The sequence below is a fragment of the Corvus brachyrhynchos genome, unplaced genomic scaffold (genome assembly GCF_000691975.1).
Source record: "Corvus brachyrhynchos isolate BGI_N302 unplaced genomic scaffold, ASM69197v1 scaffold255, whole genome shotgun sequence".
NCBI classification, from domain to species: Eukaryota; Metazoa; Chordata; class Aves; order Passeriformes; family Corvidae; genus Corvus; species Corvus brachyrhynchos.
In genome coordinates this window covers 3,630,201-3,648,583 of record NW_008238358.1, presented here as the reverse complement: position 1 = coordinate 3,648,583, position 18,383 = coordinate 3,630,201, and the positions used below count along the sequence as shown (strand labels likewise).

The 18,383-nt window shown below is 35.3% G+C and overlaps 1 protein-coding gene across 4 annotated transcripts in view; it reads right to left on the bottom strand.

The window, feature by feature from the left end:
- Positions 1-552: 552 nt before the first annotated feature.
- Positions 553-18,383, bottom strand: part of CCDC141 (coiled-coil domain containing 141) — a 71,430-nt gene continuing 53,599 nt past the window's right edge. Inside the window, exons 22-31 of one of the 4 annotated variants that reach the window (XM_017735827.1) lie at positions 17,267-17,376; positions 14,883-14,987; positions 14,183-14,266; positions 11,266-11,413; positions 10,530-10,743; positions 8,389-8,561; positions 2,420-2,574; positions 2,192-2,321; positions 1,937-2,099; positions 553-840 (exon numbers count right to left, since the gene is read on the bottom strand). In XM_017735827.1, the coding sequence (XP_017591316.1) occupies positions 717-840; positions 1,937-2,099; positions 2,192-2,321; positions 2,420-2,574; positions 8,389-8,561; positions 10,530-10,743; positions 11,266-11,413; positions 14,183-14,266; positions 14,883-14,987; positions 17,267-17,376 (1,406 nt within the window). In that variant the 3' untranslated portion in view covers positions 553-716. Of the gene's footprint in view, positions 841-1,936; positions 2,100-2,191; positions 2,322-2,380; positions 2,575-8,388; positions 8,562-10,529; positions 11,414-14,182; positions 14,267-14,882; positions 14,988-17,266; positions 17,377-18,383 lie in introns of those variants that run through there. The other 3 variants (XM_017735828.1, XM_017735826.1, XM_008634838.2) reach the window with 3 other exon arrangements.

Here is an 18,383-nt window from a genome sequence, read left to right as displayed (position 1 = left end):
TAGCACTAATATAATTTCGTAGTCCACTCCTTTGAACTGCAATGACAGGCACCAACTGGAAATGGACTGTATTGTCACACTAATCTAGTCCTGAAAGCAGAAGCATTGCAGTGAATACTTCTCCATTATGCCGCCTTAGAGAGAGACTTTCTCTTCCCTGAAGATATTCTTGTTACTAAGCAAGCATTAGACAAGGTTTGCTAATATTAGTAACCACTCCTTTTGGTGCCTGGCCTCCTAGAAGTGTCTCAAAGCTGTTAGAAATCCGAAAATTAACACTATTTAATAAACTGAAGAATTCTATAGTTATACACTCATTTTGGTTTAAATCCTAATTCTCTATACTAGCTAGTGGGAAGACCTATTAATGGAATTAATACCACTGATGGAATTTGTAGAAGAATACCATAGTGGGTACTAAGCAATCACCAAGGAGATCTGTAATTTTGAAGGCGAATATTTCTTCATCACCTTCTATTAGATTTCTCCAACAATCCAGAGCAAACCCACAAGAAACTGTATAATCACTGTCTAATAAATGCTCTACACAGGTGAATTTTAATATTGATTTATTTTTAAAGGAACAAAATACAAATTTTAATCTAGATATATATTGGATAGCACCCAAAATTCATCTGCTCCTCACCCGTGGCCAATATCTACTAATGGACACAGCAAACAACATGAACTTGCACAGGGATCAGGCATCTTGCAGTTCAGTCCATCTTCTCTTCCACTGCATCAGGCAGAAGAATGGGATCATGTCTCAAACTGAAGTTAATCTCTTGTGGCCTCTCAAATTCAAGATGCACTCCTTGGAACCAGAGTTTCTCTTTAAACCTGTTTTAAAAAGGTCAGTTAATATTGTCCACATTTTTAATGGTGGCACAGCCAGTTCTTCATGGTTTTGAGAAAACACAAGATTAGAGATGAAACAAACAGTAATTACAGAGAACATAAAATATTCTAAATCTCATTTTACTGATCAGAAGACACTTTTGGCTATAAACAACAGAAGGTAAGAGAAAAAAATAGGATAAATCTGACCTTTCTGTATGGTCTACATGGTTTAATCATACTGAAGTCTCTATGTGCCTTAAGTAAAATTACAATGGTCTGGCATGTTTTTTTTTACTGCCCTATCACAGCACTACAGAAAAAAACCTGAACAAATTATGTGGGATCAACACTTTGTCAGCTGGACATGAGGCAAAGTGTGCAGGCAGCTCACAAGGAAAAGGACAAAGCCTTTGAATCAACATATGCAACAATGTTCCTCTATGGTTACACGTTGCTCTACCTCTAGATAGATAAACTTCAGGAACTTAAAGACAAAATAAAACTGCTCTTCCTTTTTTATCAGAGTCTAAATTCATGAGGCAAGATTTCATCCTGTGCTAAAAGTCACCACAGGGACTAGTGGCTTCATGCATCTCATTTATTTAATCTCAAATTGCACAGTGGGAAGTATTATCTTTAATCAATTAATGAACAGTGACAGTTCCTGTCTTATTAGGATTGCTACTTACTCTTCTGAATAAGACTTGTCTAGTAGAAACCTTTGTTTATATATTCCGTTGATGAAACTTCAAGTAGCTCCATCAATTTGAACTCCTGGAACACTTTGTGCCTTTGAGCTTTTCAAGCTTATATTAAAATCTAGATTGAGATGCCTAGATTTCAAAAAAATATTTCACTAAACATAAATACCTTGCAAAGACTCAATGTTCTAATGAATTAAAAGCTCTTTCATCTAAAAATTAAATATCTTTTGATGAAGAATTAAGTGAAAAAGGCAGTCACATATTATGCACATAATGTACATTACCCCAAAATTAATAGATTAGGAAGAGTGTTTGATGTGTGCTTTGTAAATTAAGGTGCTTACAGTTATTGCAGCAGTACAAGTTGTAGCATGGAGTAAGATGCAAGTTACCTTACTGGAGTACATTCAGCCACTGGCCTTTGATCTCCCTCATGTGGTGGGTGGGCTTGTACTAGCTCAGTTGTGGTGACATTCACTTCTTCTGAAAAATATCCATCTTCCCATTCTGGTTTAGCCTGAGTTACACTGGAAGTTTTGGGGGGATTGTTTTTCCCTGAAACAAAATATGTACATTAGTGGGAATGAGTTGCTCATGTAATAAGGCAACAGGGTGCCAAAAAGCATGCAGCTGGCAGGACGAATCACCTATCACTGTTACGAAAGCAGAGCAATGTGCCTTTCCAATTTCATTGCTGGCAACACACATGTATTTCCCTGTATCAGCAAGGACTACATTTCTCTTTAAAAGGTAATAGGTATCTCCTAATTTCTCAATCTGTAAAAGAAGAGAATGTGCATAAGACATAATTAGTAGCATAAGGCAATATAAATTACCTTTCTCCCAAGAAAAATTTCAAGAACATTAGAACATACACTGATATCTCCAGATACCACTTTGATATCATCCTTTTTCCAGAAGACATGTGGTTTGGGCTTTCCATGTATAGTGCAATGCAGGATTAAATCTTCTCCTTCTTGTAGAGTTCTATGTCCAAACTTTTGTATGAAGTTTGGCTGTTTTCCTTGTACTGAAAAAAAAGGTAATCAAATCAATATTCACTGTGTTTTAAAAGACACAACTGAAACAAGTGAAGAAAAAAAAATCTGTTCTCATAAATTTCATCACATTGTAAGACAAAGAGAGCCTTTACTGATGCCTGGAACTCAGGATAACTTGTTTGCAAGACAGTTAGTAGGCATGTATCATTTATCTACCTAATATAAAGTTTGCTAAAAAACATGGATATTAAGCACCTAAGAATTTCATGCATCAGCATAGTGATATTAGTTCCATGGAAATGCTGAAGAATCATGTTGTTTGGTAAGGTATTAGGCAAGTCTATGTGAATTATTGTTTCAGTGAAGGCAGATAAGTAAATATTTCACACAAATTTAAGTGACAAAGTCATGAGAGCAAATTTTTTTATTTAGTGCATTGTTGTACATCATGCTTTCTTCACTTTCTCCCCCCCTATTATTTTAGTTAAAAAAAAAAAAAGTTATTGAAAAGATAAAAAGAATTGATATTTGCAACAAAAATGAAGGGCAGAATGAGGCCTCTCTACCACTTCAACCACATCACTATTTTGGCCATCATTAATACTGAAACCATGTACTACCACATCATCCAGTACAAATTTGATTCAGATGAAGGATGGGCAAGTAATTGCTTTTCTATTGCAAATACCCAAAACACATGAGATTGATTCTGTGCTAGCTTCATGCCAACTCTGGAAGGACAGATGACACCTGAGCCACTAGAAGGACTGATCAATACAAATTGACCCATCAAAATTGAAGAAATTTTAATCATCAGCATCAGTTTGTACTGACTAAAAGCACTGCTTTCTGTGACTTGTAACTTAATGAGCTGTAAAGGTGTATTTACTGAATCACTGTACTACCACCTGAGGTTCCACTCATATTCCACCTACGAGGTTACTGTAAAAAGAGAAAACAACCTCAGAATTCAGACTAAGTATTCTTGAAACAGGGAATATAAAGCAGAAGATGTTAACACAAGAAGGACACACAAAGACATATACTACAACAAAAATGAACTTTTTGCATCTCTATCACATAAAGAATGTGTCCTTCTTCCTCTGACATAAATTGTACCTTCTTTCCAAATTATTTAACAAAAGTTATAACTGACCTTCTCAGAAACAGAAAGTTACTGAAATGTGTGTTAAATGACAGAGCTTGAAACTGCCATGCCACCCTTACTCCACTGTTTAAGGATGAAAATTTTTTCTTTATGCTATGATGGAACAAAAATCAGCTTATCACACACAGGTGCACATCAACTTCTGAATCCAAATATATTGAGCTAAAGGCTATTTTTGCCAAAGGTGGGCCTGCTGGCATAATGAGACAGACATTTTGACTACTGTATTAATAAATTCACTTCTTAGGTGAGCTCTTAATTGCAATAATTTTATTATTATTTTAGCTGCTTTTCTATTCTTCCTATGTACTGTAGGACTGAGGTGATACTGTAAAGCAGAATAACATAAGTTTTACTCTCCTGTACTTGTGCTAAACTGGTGTGACCTCTGTATTAGCCAGCCAGAGCAGCTCAGACAATTCAGTTCATAGCTATTGAAAGTTAGCATGTGCAAGCTGCCACCCCTATTGCTTTGCATGCACCTGAAGCCCAGAAATTTGAGATCTCCAGCTTCACTTCAAGAAAGAGAGCCAAGTTTACAGCCCTGCCTACTCTTTGCAGGCAGTTAGCAATAGGTCACAAACAGAACATGATTAGCTTGTATTCCAGTGGAAAACATTAAGTGGGTTTCAGCCCCTCCTTGGGATAATCTTGGCTGGATTCCACTACTTGTGCAGTTTGGATTACCTTGTGAAGTCATGTTGCATCTCATACCAGAATGGTTTTTACCATAAAAAAAAGAAGAAAAACAAAAAGAAAAATCTGAGTGGAATGGTGACAGGTGACAGTGATAATGATCAGACCACGTCTTGACTTTATACCAGTAAGGCAGTAGAACATAAAAACTGAAATGACCAGTTTCTAGAGAGCAAAGAGAGAAGTATGTGCAAAAAAACCCATGAAGTGACAGTTCCTACAACTCTTTCAGGCACAGGCTTGACCTCAACAGGAAACAAAGTTTGCTGTAAAAGACTTCATCATCTGACAACAACCTTCAAAATAGAATGGATGGTTATATTTCACCAATGGTTTTCCCATGATATCATAACAAAAACTCAGAAGAAAACTTGTTAATTGCAACTTATTTCTTGGCTGGACATCCCATGAACCATAAAGGTTAGAAAGAACAGATCCATTCCCCCACTGTGGGAAAAGATAATCAGGTAGTCAGTGGTACTGAAATACCACTCTTACAGCTTCAGACAGTAGTTTTGTCAAATATTAAATATTCCACGAGTATACTGGTAGGAACCAGTAGAGTTATGCTGCAAACTGGCAAATAAGCACGGAAAAATCATCAATCTGCTGCAATGGAAAAACTACAGGAGGAAAGATCACCTTCATATCTGTCTATCACGCAGCTTTCACCCCTGCCTCAGATCTCTCTCACACACATGTAGTACAGGTCAAGCCAAATTGGTTTTAAGAGCCATTTGTAAAATTAAATTGTTTCACAGTTATTCTTAATCTATTTACTCTAGGCATGTAATTTCCAATCTCTGGTGTCTTGAAATGTGATATTAGCAATTTTATGAACTTCCCCTGTCTTCTCCACAAATTAGGCTAGGCAGATTCCCACCATGCTGCTTAGAGACTTTGTATTTACTCAGCATTACTCTAAATTAACACTACACTTTAATGTTTAGAGATTTTGTCTCAGTCAAGCTCCTAACACAAACAGAAAGATTCCTTTATTGGGAATATTAAGTGGATCTCCTGACTCAATTGATCAGAAATATCCATAATCCAGAGCTCCAGTCTCCTTGAATACCATTCTTAACCTCTTTAAAGTCTTGGCAGTAGTTTTTCAAGACACAGTTCCTCTGGACCACACACCAAAATTACTCCTTTACCCTAGAAAAGTCTCCAGAGAAAGGTGCAGAAGTAAGCATACCTTACCAGTCATTTGGGAGGAAGTCACCTTCTCCATTGCCGCTCCAGCCACATCTGATCCAATCTGCGTAATGACTCATCCTCTCTTTGCCTACTGACTCAAACATGTGACCTCAAGCTGCTTCTCTTGAAAAATGAAAATAATTAATCCCTTTCCCCCTCCAAATTTAGGTACTTTGTGTAAACACCCCTTTGTAGACAGGCAATATCTTTCACCATTTTCCTAATCGGTGTCTGCATATGGGGAAGGAGGAAGGGAGTGTAGGTTAGTTATATGCCCAATCTCTTTCTTGTAAGGATGGTGGGACTGAGGCTTACATCTTCTCTATACGGGAGCCATAGGGAAGATGAAAACACTTTGGGATCTTGAAGTAACTATAGGCCCAAAACCGTGACTGTGATGAGGGGAAACTAACATTGTAAACCAAGAAAGAACCAGAACAATACAAAACACCTATATGTATTCCCTGCTCTACAGTATGGCTAAAAGAAGGAGGAAGTAAAGCATGCATAGTATAAACTATTAAAAACTCCATGAGAGTGGGAAACACTATGTTAAAATTATTGCTGCAAAAGAATGAGTGGTTTTTTCCTTCAAAGAAATATTAGTGCATCATGAGACTATATCACTGTCACTCCCTTATTTTCTTGGTTTTTTTAGATTATCTAAACAGAGCATAGCAGGAATTTTCCAGCAAATTTTTTTTAAGGACTCATTTGAGTCCTTAAATAAAGGGTATTTAAACCCAGATTGCCAGCACAGCAGTAACCAGTGTTGATTATGTCTTTGTTTGCAAAGCAAAACATTAAAACCAGGAGACTTTCAGCGTCCTGCTGTGCATCCAGTATCTCTAATCACTCTTTTTGAAATCTTGTTTCTTGCAGCAATTAAAATTGTGGCTGATATCCACACACCCATTAAAAACTCCATTTAAAACTATTCCTGATTGAAAGTAGATGCAATACCACACTCACAAAATCAACTTGTGTTTACCTAAAGTTCACAGAAATGTCCAAATTCTCAGAGGAAAGTTTTAACAAACAAACAAACAATGGTATTATATATTTCTACAATGATTTATTAAGATCTAAATTACCTTTATCATGAAATGGAAAATACACTGTAGGAAAACAGGTGAAATTGATACCTGAGAAAATTCCTATGAATCTACATTTTTGGGAGATGACGGAACTTAGAAAGTGGTTCATTAAGGGTAATACCCAGTTAGTTAGGACTTACTTTGTTTCCCCATCTGTTCACCACTTCCTCCTCCTGCTCCCTCTCATATTGCTGTGAGGTTGTATCATGATGAGAACTTTTCCATTTTCAAAGTTACAGGAATTTTGCAAAAGCCGCCGTCACTGGGCCAAAATATCTGACCCTCAGCAATTACAGTATATATTCTTTTCATAGCATGCTACACAGTAAAAAGTTTACTTCATTCCAGCAAATTATGCAAGAGAAGGTAAATATTCCCTCTCTAAAAATTTTCCACAGCAATGCAGTTGTAACACGAAAGCTGATAACCAAAAGATGCAGGAAAAATCATGTAGTTCTTTGTAAAGTCCTTTTACTGTATAAATACAACAAATACTGAGGCTAAATAATGAAGTTATATTTGAGGATTTATAAATTGAGTCTTCCATTGGCACAGTTACATCATTGTTATGAAATATTTAAACAAATTAGAACTTTATTTTAAAAAAATATTTGTGGTTGTCCTTTGCAAGAAGGAAATGCAAACTGTAGGTGAACAAACTACTGGTTTGGATTTACTACTTTGAAGTTAAAGGATAATTCTGTTTCACTTATTTTTCTTTTTTTATAAATTTGAATACACCTTTGAATATTTCTGCAATTTGGTTGCTTCTGTTTGAAATCAATGTGTTAAAAATTTTAAATGTGTGCAAAAGCTCATGTCAAATTATTAACTTTCTTCTCTTATACTAACAATTTAGAGGATTATTAGAAATATTTGTATCTTTATAAGAAGACAGAGAAAATATGATGGGCATCTACTTAAGCAGAGTGGAATGCTGGAATGTTTCATTTTGTAAACATTTGTTCTATTGTATGTTAGATGCCGCTGACACAAATCCTGATGGTTCTGAGTCAATTCTGTAGCACAATCACGACTCTATTGGAACTACTGCAGCTTTCATTTATGGGTCCTATATGCTGGGCTGAGACAGATTTAAATCTGGTCTATGTTAGTTCAGTAAGGAATGGTATAATGCCTTTACTAAGAAGCTTTATCCTAAAAATAAATTTTTTTGTAAGCATACGAGAAAACATGGCTGGAAAAAATACATTCTATGTTTAAAAAAACCTCCAACACCCTCCATACCCCATCCCAAGAGAAGACATATCCTAAAATATACAGTGATCTGAGCACTGCCTGGCTCTATATTGACATTTAAAACCTACAGCCATTAAAACTGTTTCCAGTGATTTGCAATGCCTACATTTTTCGAAAGCAAAACTCAGCCTCAGATTCTAGAAATATCTTTGGAAGTTTTTATCTCAACATCACTATGAGAAAGTAAAATAAGCACTTAAAACTGCCAGTAAAGAAACAAGCAATATATCCATTTTGCCATAAAAGTGGCTTGGTACATATTGTGAAAATGCAGTGTAAGAAAATAAATTTAACATGTGATGATTAAGTCCAGTGCAGTCAATATTGTACTTATTTTGTGAATAGCCAGTACATTAGTGATACACCAATATAGATGACACACAGCATTATCCAGTCTATTCTTGCAATAGGTGGCCTGTTACCTTTCACGTGAAGAATGGCACTTGATGAGATAGTGCCGTTCAAATTTTTAGCCCGAACAACATAGAGGCCAGCATCTTTATCACACACCTTCTGAATGAACAAAGTATGCTTTGTCTCCTTTTGTAAAAGCTTTAAGTGCTCATCTGCAGTCAGTTTCTGGCCCTTCTTGTACCTGAAGCAGAGAGTCAGTTTTCAAGTCAGAGTTTTATCTCTTCATGTCACACAGAACCTTGCAAATTCAGGCAATCTCTGTAACACCTACATTAACAGCAGAGGATAGAGAACACTATTGTGCTCTCCTTTCTCAGTTTTGAAGTTAATCTGTCAATATGTATGAACAGCTAAACTATGCAAATTACTGGATAATACATCTTAACAGTAGAAAATGTGGTTCTGAAAATGGTGTTCAACGCACAAGTCACACCTCTCTCACTGCAGTATTAAAGAGGTTACCTGAGGGCCTGGGCCCTTGGTTTTGTGCTGAAACATTTTTGCTAATAAGGTCGTTAGTTAATCCAACTAATGAAAAGGTTCTAAAAGATCAACAAAAAAACGTTCTAAACTTGTATCCTCAATATAAATGACAGTCAAGAACCTTCTTCCATCCCAGGCCACTTAACATTGACTTAGTTCACATCATCAAACAGGATAGAACAATGCATCAGGAGTTACTCCAGGGAACTGCTGTCATATTCTAACACTTGAGGATCTTTCACCATGTATTGGTATTGACTCCTGATTTAAAAATGGAAATTAGAGAAAATTCTGTCTCTCCTTGCCTCATGATGTTTCAGCACAGGCTACATTTAACCTAACACAAACATGAAAATATTTTTCCACATGTATAACCGAAAATATTTCTACACCAGTACAAAATACACATTATTGGTGAATTTTTAATTTAAAACACCGACTTTTTTTTTCTGTTCTCATGAATTTCTAATTTGCAAAATTATTCCAGTTGAATGCTATCTTTTTGAAAGACAATCTATCAACAGTATATATATTTTCGAGTTAAATTAATGCTCTCTTACAATAAAATGAACATCTTGTTTCACCAATAATACTCCTCAATCTGTACAATACTGGTATTTAAAACAAGGTAACTTTATTGATACCAACAGAGTATAGCACCAAGGTTGCAGTGTCCAGTATTTTTCTCAGTGCCACTGAAAAAATTTCAGTTTAACAAAAACTTACAGTTTAATTATTTAAAAGCGTAATGATAATATTAACATCATTTTTTTCCCAGTAAGAGGCATATTTAGTTTTAATACATTAAAAGAAAGGCCTCCATTGTGAAAGACTAATGGAATAAGTGGAGAAAAGACAAATGAGGTAAAATCGGAGGAATGCATGCAACAACATATAGAACTAGGACAAAAATCTTGAAATCCTGCCCCTCTTTAAGTCCCTATTCCTTTTGGCAGGGCATTTTTAGACTTTAAATGTTCATATTACATCATCTGTATTTCTCACAAATCCAGCATAAAAGTAATCTAAATCCAGTATAAAAGTAATCTAAATCCAGTATAAAGTAATCTAAATTGACACATAGCAATTAAGAAAGAGATAGACCATGCACACCAATATATGATATAAACTGATTCTGTTAGTGTAGATATTTAGGTGGGTTTTTTTAACCTGTAACCTGCCTTGGTTTTCATAACTGACTTTCACATATGTGTAACTGTGTCCTCATCTATATGTAGTGACTGTATAAATATTTCAGTGTGCATGCATATCTATGTGTCTGTCCATACATAGTGCCCAGAGCCTGGGAAAATGCAGGTGAATTTATTTATGGTAAATCTGAAGCATGCAATTATTTTAAGAAGGCATTGAACAAGTAGAATGCCATATTCCAGAATATGAAAACTATATGACGCTTTTCCTTAAAAAACCTTGGGGTATGTTTGCAGTAGTTTGATACTACCATTCATAAAATTTGGTACAGAGAGATTATTTCAAGTTGGTTAATTGTCGAAAACAATTCTGAAGGTGGAAATCAGGCAGAAGTGTGGAGTAGAAAGGATACAAGCCATTTATTCTAGCCTACAGATTAATTGATTTGGTTGTAAGAGGTTCATGGTGGCTCACTTATAGGTACATTTACTACTTCTCATTGTAAGCTACCCACCATGTCAGTGTAGGCTCTGGGAATCCCGTTACTTCTACTTCCAAAGTTACCGGAGAGCCTTCCATGACGGTTTTGTTAGACAGAAGCTGGGAGAAGTTAGGCGCCTGTCCAGTTAGGCTGGCCATGCTGTTCTTTTCTGAAGAACTTTTAATCTCTTCTCGGGTAACCATCTGCCTCTGACAGCTTCTGGTGGCGTCTGATTGAAACACGAAACCTGAGAATGGATCAGGCAAAGCATGTAGCCTGTCCTGGGGTTTAGTACAGTTACTTAAGGCATGCAATTGTTCTTGTGTTTCTGACATGCTTTTATGAAGTTCAAGGTGTTGTAAATGTGTTTTGCACACTTCACTCATCATGCTTTGCACTGGTTTGGCTTTTATAGGGCAGGAAGCAGTGCTAGTTTCAGATATTCCTTGTGAGCTGCAAGTCAAAGGAGATACTGCTCTGACTTTTGGACCAGAATCTGTTAAAGAGAGACAAAAATTTTCGAAGTGATCTGATGGGCTTTCCATTCTATTATTTGTAGCATCAGCAAAAGCAGAATTTGTTAAGAGGTCAGATGCTTCCATCAGTTTTATCATACTAGTGGTTTTCTGCATTTGCAAGCTATAGGAACTGACATGCAGACTATGAGAACTACAACAGCACTGCTCTTCTAGCTCTGTTTCAGAATGTAAGAGGTTGGATTCTGGTGTCTCAGAAAGCGGTGGCAAAGAGATATCATCAGGTGATATACACTCATATTCATCTCCGGAGGGTGTGTCTTGTGCCAGGAATTCAGTCTGTAAACTATCCTCTTTGGCTGAAGATGACAGCTCTGTATCCTGTGAAACAAGATCCTCACCAGCTGGAACGGCTGAAATATCAGCCAATATATTCCTCTCCTCCAATCAGGAGGGGAAAGAAGAGAGAAGAAAGAAGGAAAAAAAAAGACAAAGAGTTATCATTCAATACATCCCTTGTCATGCAGAATGTAGCAACAGTATTTCTTCTAATTAATCTTGATGTATTCTGAGAAGCAGAAAGAAATGGAAGAAAGGATAATTTTTCAGAAAATGTTGCAGCAGCTTGCTGGAACTTCAAACTGTTCAAACAGATTTTAGAAGATATTATTAAAACTATGTATAAGCATTTATTATAACAGTAACAATGAAACAAAAAGTACCTTTCTACAAACAAAGGGCAACCTGTGGATTTCCTGTAGGTTCTGTTTATGTGAGCATTTGCAAGGGGAAGGTGGAGGAGGAGGAGGAGTAGGTGGCCTAATTACATTTTAATGGAACACAGTTACATAGCGACAAAAAAAAATATTAACATCCAACTTGTTGGACTTGGTTCTTTGAGAAAAAAGAGTTGTCAGTCATGCTCAAGAGTTAAATAATTAAACCAACACCTCTATAACATTTTCCAAGCATTTTATATTTCTTTCTTTTTTTTTTTTTATTTTGCCAGCTATTCCAAGATCCTGCCAAATATTAAAAAAAAAAATCCCTCTCATCATATTTCAAAGAGAATTGGGTGAGGCATAAACGCATTAGTTTTAATCACAAAGCTTCAAAGACGTTATGTGCTTTGTTAATTACTTCTCTGCCTCTTAATTTTTATATGAATGTAATCACATATTCAGATTGATGTCAGTTGTTCAAAGGCTCTCAGCAAAGGTGTGCATAATGTTTTCTTAAGCTACCCTCTCATTGCTGACTTCTGTTCACAAATATGTAATCTACTAAGCAATGTTTCTATCACCTATGAACTGCCCACTCACATAAATTGGGTGATACACTGAATGTCATTGCTTTCCAAAACAGGTCTCTTTGGCAGTATCCAGTACAAGAGTGTGGTGGTATATTTATTTTGGTTTTCTTTTTGCTTTACTGCTCTAAATATGATCTAATAATTAGTACAAAAAATTTTTAAAAAATTATAAGAAATAGAACCTCATATGTGCCCTGGTCCTCTAGACATGTTAATATATGTAATAGTTTTAATATAGATGCTTTTCCAAGTTATTGCATTTGTTATTTCAAAGCAATGTGATTCATGCCAGATCTATGAAATAATGACTGGAAGGAGGTTGGGGCTTTACAGTGTCTATTTTACTAAACAATTCAATTTAGTTGTAAGATGAAGTTCAAGCTTCCCACAAGCATCCCCTGATGAACTCTGACCCTTGAAGAGATGGGAAAAGACCCTGGGGAAAATGCTGTGGAAAAGAATGGCAGGTGAGCTGTGAGTGAGCAAGCTGCCAGATAGGCTTTGGCAGCATGGGACCAAAAAAGCAGGAGGATCAATGTACCATAAGAAGGTCTAGCACACTTTTAAGAAGGTTATATTTGAAGCAAATTAATATTGCAAAAGCAGCTTGCAGAAGTACAGACAAACTCAGAGATTTTGGCCCACTATACAAGGTTCTAGTGAGAAGAACTTGCCACCTCTTTAAGTGAAGTATGGAGTGATGAAAAGGGTAGAGGCATCGTAGTTGCCACAATTCTCATATGATATTTGCGGTTTCGCATACCCTTGACTTCTCTCCTTGGCAGCTGAGACTCAGTCTGATGAGGACTGACAAAGCTGTGGCTTAGCAAAATAGAGCTATGGACATCTGCTGAGGTGATTCTCCTGAGGGACACTCTTTGGAACAGTCACAAAATTTTGAGTGAAATCTGGGCTGCAAGTCAATACTGAAACTCCCACTGACTTGGAATGGAGGTAAGAAAATTAATTAGGTTTAATTTTGGCTCATCAGATTACAGGGTATTTTGTATTGAACTGAAGGGAATGGTATTATTAGCTGAATTTCTAGAAAACATCACTGTTTAATATCTTGTAGTATTTTTCTATGTTAGCAGCTTGCAAAATGGAATTTTTAGGTCTTTACATCTATTACAAATGGATCCTACATTCCTAAGCACTTAAATATATTACCACCCACTCCAATTTATCACTTTTTTATGTAGCAAATGATTTACATTTACATCCAGGATCCAAAAACTTCAAAATATTCTTTAATGTAAAGTAATTTATCCCATGAAATATAGCTCTGGCTTTGCTTTGCCTGTATTTCTAAGACTTCATTTGTTCATTGATGATTTGGAAACTTTCATATTCCTTTATTGTATATCCATGAATGAAACATATTTGTCTGTTTGGATTTTTATCATTCTAAATGCATACTCAGTCTTCCCATATCTAATCTCCTTTTGTGCATTGTTCTCAACATGCATGCAATCACTAATTTGGATTATTTATGATCTCTGATGCAGAGAATTTTGGCAACTGAAATGGAACTTAAGTGTTTTGAGATGAGGATAAAGACGATTATTTGATGGTGAGTTCTGTTATTTCTTCTATAGTGTCATAACAATGTTACAGCTAATTATCTTTGACGTGATGTCTTAGTGAACTGCTGACAGATGTAGTTGTGTTCATCATTGTTGCTCTGTTTCCTGTTATTCACACTGTTGTTAAACTGAATCAATGTGCTTGTTTTGTCAGGTTTTTGGTAATACTGTAAATGAGAATATAAGCAAAGCATATCAGTATAACAGTCCTCACTTTTTAGACACAGCAAATTAAGGAGTAGAATTCCCTTGAGAGTACACAATGATGCCCATCAATCTGATTAAATGTAAATTAATATGAACAACACATACTTGTTTAGTGCCTGTAGGAGACAGAGTATTGCTTCTTTTCTCAGCAATGCTTTCTGAATTTGCAAGCAATTCACCTGATGCCATCTGAAAGAAAAATGTTTTAAAATTCCACTTTTTTCATCATTAAGACTTTAATGATTCAACAAATAATCATGATTTTCACCCTTATTTAGTGCAAATTCTGAGCCATGAGGTTTCTCTCATAGAATATTACTTATAAATCAAATACTTTCATAACTTGTATCTAGTCATCATAGGAACTCTAGGGCTTTGGGAATAGTAACAACAGTCTCCACTATTACTTCCTATATTCCCTTAAGTTTTATTTTTAAAGGAGAGAGCAGAATGTACTCTTTTTTCAGGAAGGGGGAATGGTCACAAAGAGGACCTCTACATTAATAGGACCAAAGGAAAATCAGTAAAAGGTTAAGAAAGGAATACTATTTCAGAAAAGAAAAGGAGATATACAGGCATGTAAAAAATGCTAAAAAATAAAAATTCATGAGGAAGAGTATGTGGATTGGATAGAAGGAAAAGGGCTAACTGAAAAGAACTGAAAAACAATCAACCAAGATTACACTGGTAACACCCATCCCAATGGAGGCTCTAAGACTGAAAAGCAAAGAACTTTTTAGCAATACACAAAGCCTTTTTAGAAACAGAGTTCTAGTTATTAAAAAATGCAAATAACTGAACTAACCTGCTGCTTTTGCTCCACTTCTTTGTCTTTAGCAGTCTCACATGCTTCTTGACCTTTTCTTTCCGCTTTTTTAACAGTAATCAACTCTTCAGAAAATCCAACTTTCTGCCATGTAAAGAGAAAATTAATTAAGTTTATAAATAATAGAAGGTAGCAATTGTTAGCTACACACTGACTTATGCTCTGTACAACGGAGTAAAAACCAAACTGAAATCTTATCTAAAATCTGTCATCAGCACAGGTGTTAATTGCTTATGGGAAAAAAAATGCAGCAAAACCCGATTAATTCATTCTCGGACAAGCAATGACAACATTTTCCAAAGCGGATGGGATCTTTTCTGAGGCAGGGAAACTATAGAAGACTACAATTCTTCAGTATATAAGACTGAAGAATTCCAGTGGCTAGTCAAGAATCTGAGGAATATTAACCAATTTGTACACAGGCTCAGCAAGGAGGAATAAAGGATTAAGAAAGTAACATAGTTATGAGAAAAAAAGAGAATAAACCACAAATTCAGAAAAATATCAGGATTTCAGGAAAACAGTTCTAGAGAGGAAAGAAACATCTGTGAGTCTCTATAATCAAATTTTTCTAAAAGGTGGAAAGGGAAGAATGTGATCTAAGCATAAAACATAGCATAACAGAAACCTGGACAACCATAATGTATTTTATGAAGACTTGATAAATCCTTCAAAACAGTTGTGGAAGAATCCCACAGATTTCAAAGAACATAAGAGTGGCATGAGATAAAGAAAGCCAAAAGCTTTATAGTTACAGTTTTGTGTCTTTCACATCTTTAGCTGCCCAGCCAAAAGTTACAGTCTTAAACAAGTTTCTCATAAGAAAGTGTTGCATTATTAATCTTCCATTCTAGCATTAAACAAGTGAAAAATTCCATGTAATTTTTTCAATCAGTTTTTTTACCTAGGAAGGAAAAATAGTCTTTAATTTTGCACTTGAAAGAATCAAAGTTTTTTCTGGCATTCAGCAGCAATGTAAAATTAGGAAAGGTTATGCAATACATTTCCACTTAATTTGTCATGCCTTAAAAATGACATGAAATGAAACTCAATTTATAGTCATGGCATTCCATACAGATGGCACATGTCTGTTTAGATAGTTTGCTGAATTATTTATTCTTCATAAGATTGAATATAGTCTGGAAATGTTCAATAAGAATATTAGGTTTTAAATCTCAGAATAGTGCATATTGTAAAAAAAAAAAAAACAACCCAAAACAACTTTCCTTTTAATAAAGTTGCAGAATTGTTGTGCAAGAAATTCAATGATTTTATGGAAATTAGTCAAAATAAGGTAGTAAAAATAGTTTGAAATTCCATTTGTCTTGAAAAGATCATACAATGTTGAGCTAGCAGAAAAGATGAAAGGTTCAAGCCCTGTTCTGACAGAACCTGGGAGTACTGTCCTGCACACAATAGTGTTTATGTGATACATGGACAGGGAGGAGAACATAGAAAAACCAAATAGGCATTTATGTTGAGGTTTCTATATGGTCACAGTGCAAGACAAAGCCTTCTTTCCATTCACATAATGACCTTTGGAATTCATTTATATTTTTGGCATCTCTTACAGATTTTAAGTGTATTAATGCATAATTTGAGTGTTTGTCAACTTTATAGTATAATTCCATCAAAGAAAAGTGAAACAGCATTCAGTATCAACAAAAGTAGGATATTTAAGCATCTTAATTTTACCACCTTCTCAGAAGAATTAACTCATCAGCTGCTGCTGCATGCAGGAGATTTTTCATATATTACTTAGAGAATGGAGAGGGGTCAGTAGACAGTCTTCATTATCTACCTCTATCACCTGTCTTCCATAATTCCTCCTCAGTTAATATGTTATATTGAATTACACCTACAGCAGTTTATCAGAACATGAAACTAAAAATGCTGTTGTCTTTAATATTTATGTAAAAGCAAGGCTTTTCTACCTCAAATTACTTTAGTTTTAACACAACTTGGTTTTCAGGATGTCTTTTCCAAGAGGAGCCAAGTGAGGTTGTTTGGCATTTTGTAGATCTAGCAGTTGCCTATTACAATATCAAAGGAAGAAGAATTATGAAAAAAAAAATTGTCTAGATACTCAAAGAATATTTGACAATTTCTCCTAAACATTGCTTGAAAGGAGTAACAGTTCCGAAAAAAGCAAAGAAAAAGAAACTTAGAAGAAATATTTAGTACCCAAAACAAGTATGTCTTCATTGATTCATTACAATCATTACCTAAGGTAACAGAAAAGTGAACAATTAAGAAGTATTTCACACTACCATAGATGATCCTCAGTTAAAAGCACTGATTCAGTCACTAAGCATGATAAATCGATGTAGATGCAATACATTCTCCAGTTTAAAAAAAAATACCTTTATCTCCTTAAGTTCTCTCAGAGCTCTACACAAGCCGTCAACAGAATTCATGATTTCTTTGTACTTTAATAGAGTTTTTTCAACATACTTCTTTCCTTCTTCAATACCTACAAAGACAGAACAGCATGAATGTAGAACAAAATGCCTCAAACATACATGCAACAATCAGTGTAATTTGTAACCCCAAGGTACTACAATAATCATATTTTTTCTGTGTTTTGTTTTGCTGGAGGAATTCTCTGATTCACAGTAATATGCTTTCTCACATCTTAGTAGCTTACTTGAGTCCTCATAGTTTCTGCAGGTCTTCTCTCTGGTTAGTAGTACTACTTTAAAAAAAGCTGACCTCGTCAAGTGTCCCCTAAACTAGTTGCCACGTTATGCAACTAGGAGGCACTTAGATCCCTGTTACAAGAAACACAAAACAAAGGCAGGATGCAGAAGCTTTTTCTCATGTAATGACTTAACACCATGCAACTTTCTCATGGTGTTCCTAATCAGCTGTTTTCAAAAATCCATTCTGTCCTCTCCTTGCCTGCAGATAGGAATGTTTAAAATATTGAGAAGTCTTAAAAAAATAAAAAAAGAGAAAGAAGAAAAAAGAAGTGATCTGTGCTCTCTAAATAGTCTTTCCAGCACTAAATTAAGAAGAATTTAAAAGCCCAGTTTGAATCTTGAAATTTTTTCAGCTTTACTACTTGAATTGATAGGCTACACTAAATCCCCACACATTTGGACAAAATAACTTCAAAATGCACATAAAAAACTAAAAGTGGGGAAAAAGAAAAAAGGAAAATATGAAGTTTTTTGACTTTGTGGTTTTTTGGTCAGCAATGTTCCAAATCACTACAATTGCAAACACAGTATCTAAATAGCAGTCTACATTATTTGCTAATAAAAATTTGGCAAACAAATCCTACCAGTTATTCACAGTGTGAAGGTGAAAAATAAATTCAGCATTATAATATCCTCTGTCTTGCCTGTTATGAGAGAGCTTACCTGTTATGAGAGAGCTTAAGCCATGAAGTCTTAACTCCAAGCTCATGAATATTACAAGGACATTTTTATTTCAAGGTGAACTCAGGCTGTATACAGAAAACTAAGTAAATGCCAG